The following is an 18,635-nucleotide window of genomic DNA, read 5'->3' as shown; positions in this document are numbered from 1 at the left end:
TCTGTTTTATTTGATCAACAGGAAGTGAAGATTCAAAAAGCCATACATGCGTTACATTTAATTATTATGCATTTTTTGAAAATGTTTGTATAGAATTACATTGTAAATAATTAATACATTTAGAGAAAAATATATTGCAGATGTATAATTATGAACTGTAAATGAACCGTGTGTGTGTGTGTGTGTGTGTGTGTGTGTGCGCAGATGCATACTACAGCAGCGTGCGAGCCGAGCTGGACTCGATGGCTCAGGACTACGAGGTGGAGTCGTGGAGTTTGGCTGTAGATCAGCATTTCTTAAAGAAACATTCCAAAGAAGTGATCAAGAGACAGGACGTGATTTACGGTGTGTGTGTGTGTGTGTGTGTGTGTGTGTGTGTGTGTGTGTGTGTGTGTGTTTCACACTATTCCTTATCTTGTCTACTCTATAGCTGGTCAGTCAACTTTTGTGTGTGTGTGTGTTTGTGTATTATATTATATATTTGTGTGTATATACAGACAGATACATACAGTATACATATATATATATATATATATATATATATATATATATATATATATATATATATATATATATATATATATATATATATATATATATATACACACACACACAGACAGTGTAAGGGCTGTCAATTGATTAAAATATTTAATGTTGATTAATCGCAAGATTGTCATTAATTGCAACATAATAGCACAAATTGTATCTGTTCTAAATGTACCTTAAAATAATTTTTATGTTTTTAATACTCTAATCAACATGGCCATGGACAAATATTTATGCTTTATGCAAATGTATGTTTGACATGTTTTAAAGATCATAGATGTTTTTCTATTAGACACATGGGGGAAAAAAAGAACATAGAAATACCAGGTTCCCATTACTTCTCTTTCGTTGCACTTATCCAGTTGCACAAACAGACAAGCCTGTTTACATTTTCAGATGACAGGGCAGCTCGTAAAAATACTCTTGTAAACATTTTAAAGTAATTATGGTGTTTTAAATTACGCAAATCGATACCAAACGGAACATTTGCTGTGTTTCCTATGTTTTCACAAATGTGCATCATGGCGATGTTTGATGCTTGATTTGAGACTTGGTCTAAAACAAATGTTTCATGATAAAAAAAAAAATTTGTTTTCTATTAGAAAGAACATTTTGAATAATAATTCTGTTGAAGGTTTTCATTTAGCTTCTTTTATATTTCTTTATTTAAATTTTTTATAAAAATGGTCAAACAGAAATGCGTGAAGCATCAATTGCGCGTTAATGAAATTAATGCTGTTAAAATGGATTTGCATTAATTTCTAAATTAATGCATAAATAACCTGTTCATTTTGACAGCTGTAACGTGTGTGTGTGTGTGTGTGTGTGTGTGTGTGTGTGTATGTATGTATGTGTGTGTGTGTGTGTGTATATATATATATATATATATATATATATATATATATATATATATATATATATATATATATAAAATATATAATAATTATTTATTTATTATTGTGTGTGTTATTTAAAATCTTGTACGAAAGTTGTACAATAGATTTACTTTTAATTTTAGATTCGGTTCAAAATTCTAAATCAAGTCGGTTCAATTTCTGATATTTCATAATTAAATTTAAAGTGATTAAAGATTTGAATATTTCAGAAGCATATTCTGAAAGAGTTTGTTGTAAAAATTCTGACAATTCCAGAAAAATCCCAGAAAACTATCACATAATTTATAATTACATCTCCAAATCCAGAAAGTGATACTTTTAGTGGTTAGAATTACTCTTATCTTCATAGTGACGGTCTATATTTGAGTTTGGGTCATGTAAGGAAAGTCACATCAACCCACAGGTTTCTAATGCAGTATAACTGATCTACGACTTGTTTGTTTTAGAGCTGATCCAGACAGAAATGCACCACGTGCGCACGCTGAAGATCATGATGAAGGTGTACGTCTGCGAGCTGCGTGAGACTCTGCAGCTGGAAGAGCGCAGACTGGACTGTTTGTTCCCGCAGTTGGAAAGCCTGCTGGATCTACACTCAAATTTTCTGTCTCGTCTCAGAGAGCGACGGCATGAAACGCTGGAGCCGGGGAGCGAACGCAACTACATCATCCATAGTGTGGCAGACATCCTCATTGAGCAGGTATTCCTCATGATGACAGGAAACATCCACTTTTGAGAATTCTAGAAATGTAACATTTTTATTAATGAACTGAAATATCTCATGCACTCAAGTATTCAGATTCTTTGCCACAACACTTAAAATGAGCTCAGGTGCCACTCCATTCTCTTGAACTTAGCTGAAAGTTTTTACACTTTTATCGGAGTACATTTGTGGATAAGTGTATTAATTAGACATGATTTGGAAAGACACACCTCTCTATAGAAGGTTGCACAACTGACCATGCATTTATGAACAAAAACCAAGCCATGAGGTGAAAGGAACTGCCTGCAGAGCTCCGAGACAGGATTGTTGCAAGCTACAGATCTAGAGAAGGCTACAAAAGATTTTCTGGTGCAACACTTTACTTTTTTTTTCACAACAAATTTATTTGATAAATGGAGTTCCCAAGCTAGCGCACATAGCTTGTGTTATGGAAGTGGGTTTATCCTCACTCTTCTAGATGCACAAACTGAACTATAGATTGTGTATTTTTTGTATACATGTTTATCCTGATGTTTTCCACTCCTGCAGTTTTCAGGTGAACTCGGGGAGAGAATGAAGGAGAGCTACGGCGAGTTCTGCAGTCACCACACCGAAGCCGTCAACAGCTACAAAGAGCAGCTGCAGAACAAGAAATTTCAGAACCATATAAGGGTAGGAGGAGAACTGATTCTTACGCCATTTTTTGTGTGTGCGCGCGAGGGGGGGTGAATTACACTTTTATTGAATTACACTTATAATATACACACACACACACACACACACACACACACTGCTTCTGGAATGTATTTGTATGTTACAGCATAACACTTATGTACATTTGATCTTTTTTATTTTTAATACATTTGCAAAGATTTTAAATGCACTTCTTTCATGTTGTCATTATGGGGTGGTGTTTGTAGAATGTTGACAAAAATAATCAATTTTATCCATTTTGAAATGAGGCTATAACATAACACAAATTTGTAAGTGCTGTGAATACTTTCAAGATGCACTGTTCACACACATACATACGTGTGTGTGTGTGTGTGTGTGTTTTGTATTTATATTATATACAGTACAAACCAAAAGTTTGGACACACCTTCTCATTCAAAGAGTTTTCTTTATTTTCATGACTATGAAAATTGTAGATTCACACTGAAGGCATCAAAACTATGAATGAACACATGTGGAATTATATATGGAATTATATACATAACAAAAAAGTGTGAAACAACTGAAAAATGTCATATTCTAGGTTCTTCAAAGTAGCCACCTTTTGCTTTGATTACTGCTTTGCACACTCTTGACATTCTCTTGATGAGCTTCAAGAGGAAGTCACCTGAAATGGTCTTCCAACAGTCTTGAAGGAGTTCCCCGAGAGATGCTTGGCACTTGTTGGCCCTTTTGCCTTCACTCTGCGGTCCAGCTCACCCCTAAACCATCTCGATTGGGTTCAGGTCCGGTGACTGTGGAGGCCAGGTCATCTGGCGCAGCACCCCATCACTCTCCTTCCTGGTCAAATAGCCCTTGATGCCTTCAGTGTGACGCTACAATTTTCATAGTCATGAAAATAAAGAAAATTCTTTGAATGAGAAGGTGTGTCCAAACTTTTGGTCTGTACTGTGTGTGTATGTATATATGTGTATATACATACACACACACGCACGCACTTACTTTTATAGACTCATTTCCCACACAGTTGAGTTAAATGAAGGTTTTTATTATTGAGGGAAAACAAAATCCAAAACTACATGGCCCTGTGTAAATAAGTGTTTGCTGTGGTTTAACACACCTGAGTTCAGTTTCTCTCGCCACACCCAGGCCTGAATACTGTGGGAAAACAGTGTTTCAAGTGTAGTTAAATGTATTAAACGAAGCATTGATGAAGTTTTTTAATCGAATTACATGAGTTACAATATTATTATTATTAAAAGCTTTGAATTAATGTGAAAATTGGTTGAATTTCAATTTGATTGGTCTGGATTAATTTCACATTTTCCTTCGTATCCAGAAAATAAACAACTTGACCATCGTGCGACGGCTCAGCATTCCTGAGTGCATCCTGCTCGTCACGCAGCGCATCACCAAGTACCCGTCCTGGTGGAGCGCATGCTGCAGTACACAGAAGGTCTGTATATAATAAATATACAATATGATGAATGTATGTAAGATATTTTTGATAAGTAGATTTCAAGTGCATTTGGATGAATGTCACTTCTTTTCTAGCAAAGTCATGTCATGCATCAGGTTTGTTTGGGATTGCACTGTTGGGTGATGTTCATGGAAATTACTCATTTTGAGGTCATCGCTGGGATGTGGGTTTTTCTTTGGCCGATACGATATTTAAAAACCAGGGCAGCTGATATATGATGGCGATGGGGTTTTGAGTGTCTGTCGGCGTTTTTTTTCTACACGTAATCTCTAGTCGGAGCACGTCAACTGTTTTGCCGATTCTGCGTGTCGAATAAGCGGCGGAGCTCTAGGCGAGAAAGAGAACTCTGATTGGCTATTTAGCTTAGTAAATGAGCACACAAGGGAAAAAAGGAACTTGTTTTATTCTTGTTCTTGTATTTGCATATTAGAGGACAGGGTTGAAAAAAGCTACACGACTCCGTTAGTAATGATTGCGGCAGGTGGAAACGCTGCTCGCTTTATATATTTACAGTTCCAGCTATCCAGGGTTCACTGTTTGGATGCTGAATGCACGCTACTGCCACCTGCTGGTAGGAGAGAGTTATGTTCTCTCACTTGAGCTTGAAACGTACACTCAGCACAAAGGGACGATGCCGTTTAATAAAAAAAATGCCTCTAATGTACATAAGGCCAAAATTATGTGGACAGTCCCATTTTTATATTTCTCTGTTAAACATTTCATTCCATATTTTTCCCTCTTTTACTGGTCTAATAATCTCTACTTTTCTAGAAAGGCTTTCCTTTAGATATTTGGGGTCATTTTGTATGTGGGGATTTGTGTCCAATCAGTTACAAGGGCATTACTGAGATCATTGGTTTCAAGGAGATTTGAGATTCAACTGTTTTAGTTCATCTTAAAAATGTTTATTTGGGTTAAGATGGTCAGTTCTCTGTGCAGGACTTTGTTTTTCCTCTCCAACCTTGTCAAGTCAAGTTTATGTGCATTTATCCCTGATGAGCAGCCGTGGCGACTGTGGCAAGGACAAACTCCCTCAGATGTTATGAGGAAGAAACCTTGAGAGGAACCAGACTCAAAAGGGGAACCCATCCTCATTCTTGTAGTGCTCTCTTTGTACCCCAGGGCACCATTATGATGAAGTTCAATTCCAGTGAAGATAAAATCCCATGTTAGAGGGTACTAGGACGTCCTATACTATTTTATGCTTCCAAACTTGATGGGAAAACAATTTGGGGAAAGAACAAATGGAGGTGTGCTGATCAGTTGTCCGCATACTTTTGGCCATGTTGTGTAGCTGACTTGTTAGTGTATAACAAAAACATAGTTCTAATGTTGCCGAATGAATTTATTTTTCTCCACAGCTGACACAGAGGAACACAAGGAGTTGTCACGAGCTCTGGGCCTGATCAAAGAGACCATTACGCAGGTGGACACTTGGGTAAATCTGTACGAGAAGGAGACACGCCTCCGAGAGATCGCTGCCAAGATGGAGCCCAAAGCGTTCGGCAAGATTAAAGACGGTTGCATCTTCAGGAGGGAGGACGTGACGCAGGGCAGGCGGAGGCTGCTGCACGAGGGCATGGTCAACTGGAAGGCCGCCTCTGGCAGACTGAAGGGTACGTCCACAAGATTTAAAGCAGTAAAATCTCACAATACCAAATATGATCATTGTCCTACAATGCACAATATTTCCAATTTAACATCCTAACCTTTAAGTAAAAGTGAATATAATTTGGGTTTTTTTTTTTTCTTTGGCAGAAATGTCCACTCTGGAGCCATTTACAGTACATAAATCATAAATAATGATACAAACTAGAGCTATGCAAGACAACATGCAGACTGTTATTGAACCATATCCAATAAAATATTATTTAATAATTAAATCGTATTTTATGTAAATATGTCATTACATTATATACACGTTATTGAACTTTATACAATATACGGACCGCCACAGGACCCCCACCAGGCGGGCGGTCCATATATTGTATAAGGTCCAATAACATGCATAATATGCAACAACTATACATATATGATTTCATTATTACTTTATTACGTATATAATGTGACTCACTATGACTCAGAGGTAGTTCTTGCTTAATTTATCAAGAGATCGAAAAAACACTTCAACTGAAACAAGTGTGGGAAATTGGCACAGGCGGATGTGACCCCTTTTATTAAAAAAAAATGAAATTAAAAAACACCCTGCAGGCTGCAAAAATTAATAAAAAGTTTTTTAAAAAAACAACTATTATTTACTCTTTCTGTGTGCCTCAGTATTGGTCTGTGGCCCAATGGTTGGGGTTCCCTGATCTATAGTATATACATCTTTCAGTTCTTCCTCTTTGACTGATAAAAAACAAAAATGCACCTTCTGTTTATTATTTGTCTCTCTGCCCCAAGATATCCTCGCTGTGCTGCTCACAGACGTTCTGCTCCTCCTGCAAGACAAGGACCAGAGATACGTCTTCTCTGCTGTGGTATGTTCCGAGTATTATAGGCATCTAGATCAGATGTTATAATTAATTATTAATAATCCCTGATTGTTTCAGCTCATTCACATCAGCATTTATCATGCATATTAATAGGTAAAGAAAAATCCTACAAAAACTAATAAACTAAAACTTCAGTTGAACTGCACTGGATCATACTGGATCAAACCTGACATGACTTATTGAATCAGAAATAAATGTGCATGAAATCATTATGTATCATATTTCTATTTAAATGATCTTTGCATCATAGACGAAAGTATATAGGCAAAAGTATTAGGACACTTGGCCATTACAAAAACAGGCACTATAATGGTATTGCATTCTAAATACATATACATTTAATATGGTCCCCCTTTGCAGCTATAATGGCTTCCACAACATTGTAAAGTGTTTCTGTGAAAATACTACAGAATCACCAAGCTGACACTCGTGGGCCTTTAAGCAAGGCCCTTAACACTCTGTGCTCCAGGGGGCGCTGTATCATGGCTGACCCTGAGCTCTGACCCCAATGAAAGAATTCCACTGTGCTGTAATGTACACGTGACGACAACAAAAATAAGCACCTTTAGAGCACTAATGTTGAATGAGATATTTGGATCTCTTCAGTTTTTTGCACCATGCACCTGAGGATTCAAGGTGGACTACAAGGTCTTTTGCTTCATGGCTTATATCTAGCAGGGAAGAAATTTTGTAGGCATGTACCATAGGTGAAGGGCTCAATTAATTCAAGCCATCACAGGCTTCAGAACGACCCACCTGTGGCAATGGTTCTAATTGATCGACCCGAATTCACTTAAGTGGTATGTCCTAATACTTTAGTCGAGATAGTCCGGCTATCAAAGTGTATTTTAATATCTGGAATAGAGTTTATTTATTTGTTTTGTGTAATATTATGCTTTCAGGTTCTACCTGAATCGCACATGTGATTTGTGACGTTATTATTTCAGCCTATTGAACTCGAGTCTGGTGTTTTATATATAGTTATGTTTCGCCGTGTGTTTGCAGGACGGGAAGCCGTCAGTCATCTCTTTGCAAAAACTGATCGTCAGAGAGGTGGCACACGAGGAAAAGGCCATGTTCCTCATCTGCGCCTCCTCCAACGAGCCCGAGATGTACGAGATCCACACGTCTTCTAAAGAAGAGCGCAACACCTGGATCAAGCACATCCGCCAAGCCGTGGACAGGTACAGCTAACGTCAGCAACCCCCAGTTTAATGGGCATGACATCACAAAAAATATACATTATAACCAAGAGCATTATTTTTTATAATATTAAATAAAAATTGTTCCGATTTATTTACAGTTTTTCGAAGCCATTTTTAAAATCGCTTTTCTGTACCATATTTCTCAAATCAGTTTTAGTGATTCGGATGCCACGAGCGCTTGGATTTCCTCAATTTTTGACTGTGTTTGCGTGTGTTTTCGTGTTCATGCTGCAGCTGCCCTCACACAGAGGAGAGGCTCGTTACTGAAGAAGATGGAGCGAGACAGCAGCACTTCAAAGAAATTCAAGGTAATATATTGGTGCAAGCATATGTAACGAACAAATTATATTGGGAATGACCCCGAATAGTCAAATTCATTGCTTCGATAGGAGGAGCCTAAATCAAATACTGATTTCAAAGTCGAATTGGCAGAGGTTTAATGAAACGAGGACCATCCCATTTTGTTGATGTGGGGGTGCTTAGTTTTTGATTTCACATAGAACTGCTGGTTTTCTCTCAATAAGTTAATATACACCCTATTATGTTAATGTAAATAAAAATGTGAAAAGGAAGGAGCTTTTAATAAATATTTGTAATGTGCGTGATTAAATCCAACCCCCTTGTGACACACGATTCTGTAAAGGTATATTCTGTTCTAATTTAATTCTGTAAATTAATTTACAGAATTTACGGTTTTTCGGTGCATCCACGTTGCACTGTGCTTAAATCGCTCGCACGGGCAATTTAGTCGATTTCATTACATTTGTCGAAGTGAAATGCAAATCCTGTCTCTTTTTTGTTTGTTTTTGGGATATAAAATGTAAATTAAGGATCGTTTTTAAGACTACATCTTGATCAATGGACTGTAGGGGCGACTTGACGATTCTGGTTTTCCTATAAAGTCTGTGACACCCCTAAAACATATAAGAAATAAATATCCATATTCATTCTAATATGTATGAGTTTATTAATTTGGTTTCCTAATAAGCTGGGATATGCAAACACTCACTGTATGTAAACTAATGTACATGTGATTGATAAATGCATTTATCTGTATATCTTATGAAGGAGATTAGTTGATTAGGTAATTGGCACTTCAGGAAATACTCACTGTTTTGCTAATCATAATTTTGAGTTGTTAAAGTAGTGTTATATTAAAGAAGTTTTATAAAATATGTTGCAGCATAAAAATGTATAATAACAATAAAGCAGTCAAGAAAACAAAACATTTAAAGACATTTCACTTTGCTATGCAGTTGATTAATTCTTTTATATAATTTTGCATTGCAGTCTGAATGGCTGGAAACATGGTTTTTTAAATCAACTTTTTTACAAGTTAAGAAAATTCCCTTCTAATAACATTTTTTATGGCAGAACATCTAACTGTGAAGGACGCTCAGATCAGGCAGGCTCTCACGGAAAAGCTGCGGCTGTACGCTGACCTGGTCGAGTGCGCAGGGGTTTTGGAGGACACAGGAACTCGCCGTCATCTTCTGCTTCGGGGAGATGTCTCGGAGCTCCTGCAGGGGGAGCAGTTGCTCAAGGGAGCTATTACAGAGGGTAAGTAATGCACCACACTGCTTCTTTACTATAAACCAGGTCCAGAATTATCCATATCTTAATTATATCTCTTTGTTAATAAGTGTTCATTTATTGGAGTTTTTGTTCATATGGACCATGATCTGTTTTTTTTTTTTTTTTTTTTTTATATGTAAATGTATGTATATGTATATATATATGGTGCTGAGATTTTGAAGTGTAAATAGATTTAGTGATTTTATGGACAAATGAGTTTGCACGAATAGAGGTGTCTGTGAAAGTGTATTCACTTTTGTAAATCCATACACTAAATCTGAGATTTCCTTCCTTTTCACTTAACTCCAGTGGAGAACCTGCAGAACATTCTGGTGTCCAGTTCGAAAGGTGTTCCCCAGACTGAGGAGAATCCGAGTCCCAGCTCACTGCCAAAAAGAGCGGGGACGTTCGGGGGCTACGACAGCACCGTCAGTGTACTGCAGAAGAGTAAGCGCTCTTAGACCTCAGCAACACTTGAACAACATGTTCTACACACTTCTAACAGATACCTTACATCTTTTACAACTTCAATATAATAATCTGACTGATAAGAATCAAGAACCTGTTCTCAGATGCCTCCATAACGTTTTCTCTTTATCATAACAGTTTAATAATCGCTATATATGTGTTGCATGATATATCACCCATACTGGTGTTGTTGTTTTTTTTTTTTTTTTTATAAATTATAACTGCTAAATAGCCTCTGTTGTTTTTGTTGTAATAACCTTTTGACATTGTGACTGTCTTGTATGGTATAAAATCTCTATGTATGTTATAACATCATTAGGGATTTACTTGTGATGTGATGTGACAGGGTTCACTATTACGATCCCATTTTGATTTGATTTAACACAATGCAATTGAATAAATATGATGCTATAAAAATCAACATGGTATAGATAGTTCGCTTTTATTTCTTTAGTTCAGGCCGACAGCAATGTGCTTTCTGACTTCTAACGCATGGCCCTTTCACAAACCATCCTTTTGTAGTGCAAAAAGAAAAAAAAAAGATTAGATAAAAACAATCCAGATGTTCTTTTCCTGCTCTGTCTCCAGGAGGATGCAGCTCTACCTCTGCCATGTTAATCTCTTCTATGTGACTCAGGACACGCCTCGGTCTCCATAATGTGAACGCGCTCGAGAAACAGTTTAGCGAATCTACGTATAAAACATTGGTCACAAATTATTGGTCACTTCCTAAATAATAAAAGTGAAGAACATCTACTAATAATTATACATCAATCAATTGGGGTTTTTTTATGTTAAAAACACTTAAATCGATGTGTCAAATCAACTTTTATGACGATGAGCCGATGCAAATCAGTGAATCTTGCCACCCATAATAATCACAAATGTCTGTGGACTACTGACTAAGACTTGTATGTGCTTTTTAAACATCCCATGCCACACTTAGTTCCCATCACCTGTTATAATAATCTCCACTCTTCTGGGAAGACGTTCCACTAGATTTTGGAGTGTGCTTGTGGAGATCATTCAGGGACAAGGGTGTTGGTAGAATCAGGTAGATGAGGTAAGGTTCGAGTTCATCCCAAAGGTGTTCAGTAGGGTTGAGGTCAGGGGTATATAGCAGGCCACTCAAGATATTTTACTCTATCCATGGAGTGGAGGGAAAATTTCATGCTAAAATTCCAATATTTTTGTCCATGTTTTACCAGCGCTCTGATATTATATCTTTTTATTTTTGTATTTCATATCAGTAACAATATTACCGTATTTTTCCGACTATAAGCCTCTACTTTTTTCCCACGTTTTGAACCCCGTGGCTTATTTATTAATTTTTCCTGGGTTTTTCCCAGTTTCACAAACTTCAAGCCAAAAAAACTGAACCCCATAACATTAGCTTTATAGTCCGGAAATTACGGTATATTGACTGTAATAATACTCCTTTACACCTCCCACTGTATCACATGCAAAGCATACATGTGTTGTCTGTCTACTATAATAACCTCATTTGTAAGTTTACACATTACATGCTTCTTATTATTCATCTGTTCTAACATGTTGGTGTGTCTCTGTTCTGATCGCTATCTTTGTGCCTGTGGAATAAACAGACGGCAGTGTGAAGAAACACTCGACTGGAGCAGGAAAATCCAGAGACAGGAGTCATAGAGCCAGTTCAGACCCTCAGCTTAAAGAAATGTGTGCCAGTCAAGGAGTCGAGGCTGTAAGAGAACACACACACACATGCACACGTTTCCCCCATAACATAACCTTCTCTGAATACTTCTAAAGAGACCGTGAGAACCTGAGTCATTTTTTTAGGCTTCTATTCATGCCCTAGATTCATGCCCTCACGCTTCACTTCATTGACACATCGCTGTTTTGATAAGCACACTTAGTTATGTAATGACTTCTTTCTCTTTCTCTCTCAGGATAACATTTCTTCCCCCAGCTGGAATATGATCTGCTCTAGATTTCCAAGCACAGAGGTGAGGCACATAGTTTTAAGTGCAGTTTTCAAGATGGCTGCGTTTAAGCCCCGGACATTACAAGACTGTCTGCGTGTCTCTGTGACTCAGACGTAGAGGTGATGTTAACTATAAATGGATACAAGCGTCTGCCGAATGATGTAAATAAATGTATATGATGCAAAACCCGGCTGATAAAAAAAAAAAAAAAAGACAGAATTGTTGGTAAATTGCGATGGTAGAAAAGAAAAATAATTTTCTGTTAGATCGCAGTAGGTTTCAGTGTAGAAACAGTAACTCTGCTGTAATCAGACCAACCAATCACTGATTTAGGTTTCCAGTAACAAGGAGGTTTTTTATTAAAGTCCCTAATGGCCAGTCCAGATTTTTAAGCACAGATGCTTTAGTTCTCTTTGTCTCCCTCTTCTTGCTTTTGCAGTTCTCTGACCGGGTTCTCCTGCTTTCCCAGCAGCTCTACAGTCTACAGGTAATGTAATGTAATATGTCACAGCAAGTCTAATTTATCATGACAGAATGACACTGATGTGCCAGAAAAGCAGCAGGGAATATACAGTCAACTTGGCATCTTTTGAGCTATGCTGTGTTTAGGCTGTTTGAATGGGAACCCTGGAAGGTTCCACCAGCTTTACGTACAGGTCCGACTTCCAAGTTAACATTGCTCTTAGTGTGTTGTCCTTTGCATATCCCAGGGATGTTAGGAAGCTGGGGTCAGCATGCAGGGTCAGCTATGATACAGTGATCCTGGAGCACAAAGGGTTGTTTAGGGGCCTAGGAGTGGCTGCTTGGCGATGATGCGGCTGGAACCTCTGACCTTTTGATCAGTAACCCCCAGAGTCTTGAGCATTGATCTGCCACTTCCTTAACTTCCTGTATGAAGTACATCAAACCTGGTGTGTGTTTTTTAGGTTTGTAGATTTCAACTGATAGGTGGAGGTGGTAGCTCAGTAGCTAAGGGTCTGGGTTACTGATCAAAAGGTGGAGGTTTAAACCCCCCTGGTATTGCCAAGCTGCCACTCTCGGGCCCCTGATCATGGTCCTTAATCCTCTGTGCTCCTGTGGTGCTTAAACATGGCTGACCCTGCACTCTGACCTCAGCTTCCTAACATCGCTGGGAAAGATTTTTACTGTGCTGTAAAGTACATGTGATGAGTACCAAGCACCTTTCTTTTTCTTTAGAAAGATTCTTAGTGGACATACTGTCCAGTAGTAGTGTAACACTAAAAAGCAGGAGACGTATCAATACCTTGTATGTAAATAAGACGTAAAAGTATTACTAAAGTATTACTTGCTTTATGTTGCAGGCCGTTGTCTCTCAACAGGACAGCATGATTGAGCTGCAGCGGGCATCTCTGTTCTCAGTCGAGCGCCAGCGGGGCACGGACGTGCTCCTCGAGCAGGAAAAACAGAGGAACCTGGAGAAGCACCGCGAGGAGATGGCTCATTTCCAGCGTGTCCAGGCGCAGCAGCAGCAAGAGCAGGAGCGCTGGGAGCGCGAGCGGGCGAGGCAGGTGAAACAGAACGAGGCCGAGCAGCTCCGGCTGCAGGAGCGAGAGGACGCGTGCAGGAAGCTGGAGGAAAGACTAGCGCAGGAGAGACTAGAGCTGCAGAGCCAGAGGCAGAAATACCAGCAGGACTTGGAGAGGCTGCGAGAATCCATACGGGTTGTGGCGAGGGAGCAAGAGAAGCTCGAGCAGCAAAGGAAGATGAAGAAACGGAATACGGCACCCATCACGGCAACAACCTACGGCTCTGACACAGTGCAGGTGAGGGAGAGAAGCGGCTCTTAATTCCTTTTTTTGGTTTGTTTTTGCATTAAATGCAAGTTAATAATTTGGTTAATGCTCGTTATTTGCAATAAAATTTAAAATCAAGCATCTAAATAAAAACTGATCACGAGAGTGAAATGACAAGGACCGGGGTACAGCACTTCTTCTCCTTTTATTATTATTTTACCATTTAAAAATAGATGCTGATAAGGTTTTATATTTACTTCTGTATATTTAAATATATAAACGACTAAATCTGGAAAATCCCTGAATGAAGAGATATCAAATGTATTGTTTTAGATTATTCATATTTTAGAATATTTTGCTTCTATTTAGCTGATCTGCGATAAGCTGAATTTCAGATGACTGTCTGCTCTCTATATGCACTTCCTAAAAAGGGTACAGTATAAAGAGGTTTTTATTTGTCATATTTACTTTACAGCACAGCAAAAGTTTTTTTGCATATCCCAGCTTGTTAGGAAGCGTAGAGTTAAGGGTCTTGCTCAAGGGCCCAACAGTAGCAGTGATACTGGGGCTTCAACTTTAGATTTTCCAATCAGTAACCTAAAACCTTAAACACTAAGCTACAACAGATAAAGCCTGTGTAGTGCACTAGAGGTCGGATAGTACACTGCTTTGGGTTTATTTTCAGGGAAAAAGAAACAAGACTATTATTGTATCATCCGGATGGATGGATGGATGGATGGATGGATGGATGGATGGATGGATGGATGGATGGATGGATGGATGGATGGATGGTAGGTAGGGGTGTAACGGTACACAGAATTCAATACGTACCTCGGTTTTTAAGTCACTGTTCGGTTAAATTTCAGTATGGTTAGGGGTAAGAAATGCAAAACAAAATTGCTTGCCATTTTTTATTAACACAGTTTATCATGAACATTTGTGAGCAACATCTAAACATATAACATTTTTAAAACAATTGTAAATAAAATGTCTATAAATATTTTTTATAATAAGTTTTAGAAAATATTTTTGAATATTTAATAAAAATCAATTGGTACAAATCAAATGAATGCAATACATTTTTTAATGATATTGATTAAATTGAGTAATTAATTCAATTCAAATTAAGTTGATTAAATATAATTAAATAAATGGAAGAATTAAATGAAATAGTTTACATTAGTTCGACCCCATTTCGGTAATGCAGGGGTGTGTGTGTGTGTGTGTGTGTGTGTGTGTGTGTGTTACATTTTAATATTTAATTATCTAGAGATGTTTTACATAACTGTTCTACTTATTTCAGCATACTTCAACAAATGTCTTCATTCCTTCCATCCTTCTTTCCTTCACTCCCTCGATATGTGGAATTGTCAGGATTTTCTCCTTTTAAGAGAAATTCTTGTAGCTGGAAATAAAACGCTAAAGAATCCATGGCGCTAGTGTTAGCTGCTAGCCACTTCCTGGTTTGTGGCTAACACTAGCGCTATGGATTATTAAGTGTTTTCATGCATGCGCAAATCAAATCTTATTTCCAGTGCGGAGTAGCGACAGTGACACTGCACTAACTCTAGTGTATTTTTTTTTTTATACCCCTGGCACTTTTGTGTATGTTTTCAAGTTTAATAATAATAAAAAAATGAAACGAGATGGATAGATAAATTTTACATTTATTTGTATTACATTTGGCCTCGACCTCTGCCTGCGAAATGTTCAACATCTCGCCTCCTGCATCTCCCCACTGCACAGCTCTAGCGTTTAATTCTTCATTACCATGTGGTGAAACATTAACTACCTACAGGGCTAAAGTTCTAAACTTGTTCATGTGTGTCAGCCTGTAGTCATGGAAACGGTGTGTGCGGTTTAGCCGTAATTGCCCTATGTTGTTTGCACTAACGACGGTTTTATTATAGTCATTACAGTTTCGAGAGATTTCATAGAGCACAACTTCCGAAACCTTTAACAAACAGAACGAGTAACGAGTCGATGCTGGCCGAGTCTCTGAGAGAGCTGATGAATTCTCCAGTCTGATCGGTCAGTCGGTGTGCTCGTTTGAATGTGGTATTGTTTCTGTAGGAAAAGTCACATGGTGACAGGGCTAGTTATTTAGCTGCTTCATTGAGGTGAAGTTGTGAGTTTTCTATAATTTTGAGGACAGAGGAGTTTATATTGGGCAGATTATTACTATTGAACATCTTTAGAGAGACCTAAAAGTGGGTGTCCATCAAAAGTTCCCCACCCAGCCTGACCCATCTTGAGAGGATATAAGAATGAGGAATGGCAGAAAATGCCCCAATCCAAGTGCTCGTTGCATCATACATTATATATATATATATATATATATATATATATATATATATATATATATATATATATATATATATATATATATATATATATGAGTATAGCTGGATAGATATACTTTATTGATCCCATTAGGGAAATTGTGTTACAGCAGCATCAGGTTTTACAAACAGTAAGAAAAAGGGTCTGAATGCTTATGTACTGTACATGTGTCATAAGGGGGCACTGAGTGTAGATTTTATGAGGAAAAAAATCTATTTGAATGATTCTAGTATTAGGCTGCAACAAAACAGTGAAGTGGGTCTGAATACTTTCCGAATGCACTTTATATCAATAGATCAACTGTTTATAGCTACAAGTAAAAGGGTTTCTGCAGGGACTTAAAAAGTCAAAAGAAAGTCTCACATTTAATAATCGAACTTTAAGGCTTTAAAAAAAAATCTTTCATTCATTCTAGCTCTTACATAATTTTAAACAGGTCTTAATTTTCTGATGTCTGTGTAACGCTACTTCTAATGCTCATTGAAATGCTCCCGCAGCAATTTATTTCCATTGGTGGTGTAGTTCTTTCACTAGGATATAATTGTATTGTCGACTAAAAATGAGAGCAACATTCAACAGCCAATCAGCTTTCTGTTATTGGCGCAAATATCTCTTGGGTTGTACCACAGACGTAAACCGGATTTTAACTTTTTAGTTAAGGGGAAGTGCAAGTTTACTTAAATATTAAAATGAATTTAGGGCTTGGTTAAGGCCAGTTGCTGCTAGCAACGTTTGTGTGTGTGTGTGTGTTTGTTGTGATATATGTCTCAATTTTCATTCTTAATAGTCTTAAATTTGACTTTGTGAAGCTTGTAGAAACCCTGAAGCACTCACACTATCACAGTAAATTTCTTATTGAAGGCTTTACAGCGAACGCTCGTTGTGCACCACTCAACTGCTCCGTTATAACTAACGGCAAAGGTTTCGGAACGAGCTCGCACTGATTTCAAACAATTTCCAACACCCCAGGGTCACCAACTCCTAGTTCCAAAATTTCCCTTGTCCTGTGCCACCCTTTATAACTAACCATTTGAGAGTTTAGCACCTTGTTCAGCAGCTTGGCAGTGCTTGGATTTGACCTCATGACTTTCCATTTAGAAGTCCAACATCATAATCACTGAGATGCCCGTTTAGCAGTTCACATCAAAAGGCATGCTACAACCCAAACCACACTTTCTGCAGGTAGGGTCAAATCATTTTCTCACTGCAGTCGATTAAACCAAAAAAAAAAAAAAGCGCAGTACTCTTAAACCCTGGTTCCCACTTGCCCAAAGAACCGCACCAAGGAGGAGAACAAACCAGGGTTCTGTTCAAACTCACTAAACCTTGCCTACATGAATTCAGCCTTGCTCTCCTTTTTCCTCAGATGAGTTTTCTCACCCGTTTCGTCTCCTGTTCTGTAAACGTAAACCCAACCTGAACAATAGACCACTGTGGCACTGAAACACTCCTCGATTTCCTGCCCCTCCACCCCCCATCACTCAAGAGTTAGAACGCATCGCTTCTGCACCGAATTCACCTTCTAACAGCTATCAGCTGAGCTGCTCGACCTGTCTGTGTGTAAACAGATCACACAGTCAAACACAAAGCCGCTTATTGTTTAGCGCGTCCCAGAGCTGCCAAGCTGAGATAACACACACACACACCGCGAGTGCGATGGTACAGTGAGATTTATGGGTTCAGTATTGTGTTGTGAGCGCAGATGAATATTTAATCTGATCTAAGCCTCTTGTCGCACATCTCCGGTTTGGTTTGCTCATTCTTCCTTTCTTTTTCAACAAACGTGTGGAAATGTGTTTGCACATGAAAGCAGGAAATGATCGTTATCTGTCACTTGATTTCAAAAAGGTTTGTCTGATCGTTTCATCCATCAGTTAAAATGCCAATATTTTAAGGGAGAAATTTCTCAGTCATTTGCCGCTATTGGAAAACAATCAGTGTGGTGCAACGAATCAAGAGTTCACATCACACTGAAATGCAATATTTTCCCACACTAGCGCTTCCTGCGGCAGTTTAATTCCTCTTAAACCACAGGAATGTGCCAGTTATTATTTGATTTATAAAAGAATTTATACAAAAGTCGTGTTGAATGCTGAAAACCAAATGTGTCTGAGCAGAGGTGGAAAAAGTAATAAAATATTCTGCTCAAGTGAAAGTTACTTCAATGAAGTTTTACTTAAGTACAAGTAAAGTTACAAGTAAAAATCTACTTATGTAAAAGTAAATAGTCGCTCATTTTAGTCGCCCAAGTTTAGTTCAAAAGAAGAAGCAGATATAAATCTCAAACTAGTTGTTTTTAATTGAAGGAACACCTTTACAAATTGAAAAATTGAGTTATGCATTTTCACAGCAAAAAAAAAAAATTCTCCTGTCATAATGTCATTTATGATAATGAGAGAAATCGCAAATGCAGATTCAAAATTCAGACAGTGAGCACACGCATTGAACAACTTTCTATTTCACTGCGTTTCTCTTTAATCTGTCTGTATAATTGCGTATGTTTTGTTCGGCTCCAGCTTCCTGTCTTGTGAGTTTAGCA

General features: G+C 38.0%; 1 protein-coding gene across 1 annotated transcript in view; it reads left to right on the top strand.

Moving 5' to 3' along the window:
- arhgef18b (rho/rac guanine nucleotide exchange factor (GEF) 18b) overlaps positions 1–18,635 on the top strand; it is a 68,040-nt gene that overhangs the window by 38,748 nt on the left and 10,657 nt on the right. Inside the window, 15 exon segments of the mRNA XM_046857518.1 lie at positions 205–345; positions 1,889–2,139; positions 2,692–2,814; positions 4,155–4,236; positions 4,239–4,271; positions 5,657–5,911; positions 6,699–6,775; positions 7,796–7,974; positions 8,230–8,303; positions 9,370–9,555; positions 9,880–10,017; positions 11,643–11,755; positions 11,964–12,020; positions 12,439–12,486; positions 13,322–13,783. Of these exon segments, the coding sequence (XP_046713474.1) occupies positions 205–345; positions 1,889–2,139; positions 2,692–2,814; positions 4,155–4,236; positions 4,239–4,271; positions 5,657–5,911; positions 6,699–6,775; positions 7,796–7,974; positions 8,230–8,303; positions 9,370–9,555; positions 9,880–10,017; positions 11,643–11,755; positions 11,964–12,020; positions 12,439–12,486; positions 13,322–13,783 (2,219 nt within the window).

The sequence above is a fragment of the Silurus meridionalis genome, chromosome 9 (assembly GCF_014805685.1).
Source record: "Silurus meridionalis isolate SWU-2019-XX chromosome 9, ASM1480568v1, whole genome shotgun sequence".
Lineage (NCBI taxonomy): Eukaryota > Metazoa > Chordata > Actinopteri > Siluriformes > Siluridae > Silurus > Silurus meridionalis.
The sequence above is the reverse complement of the archived record's forward strand: the minus strand, read 5'-3'. Positions and strand labels throughout refer to the sequence as shown.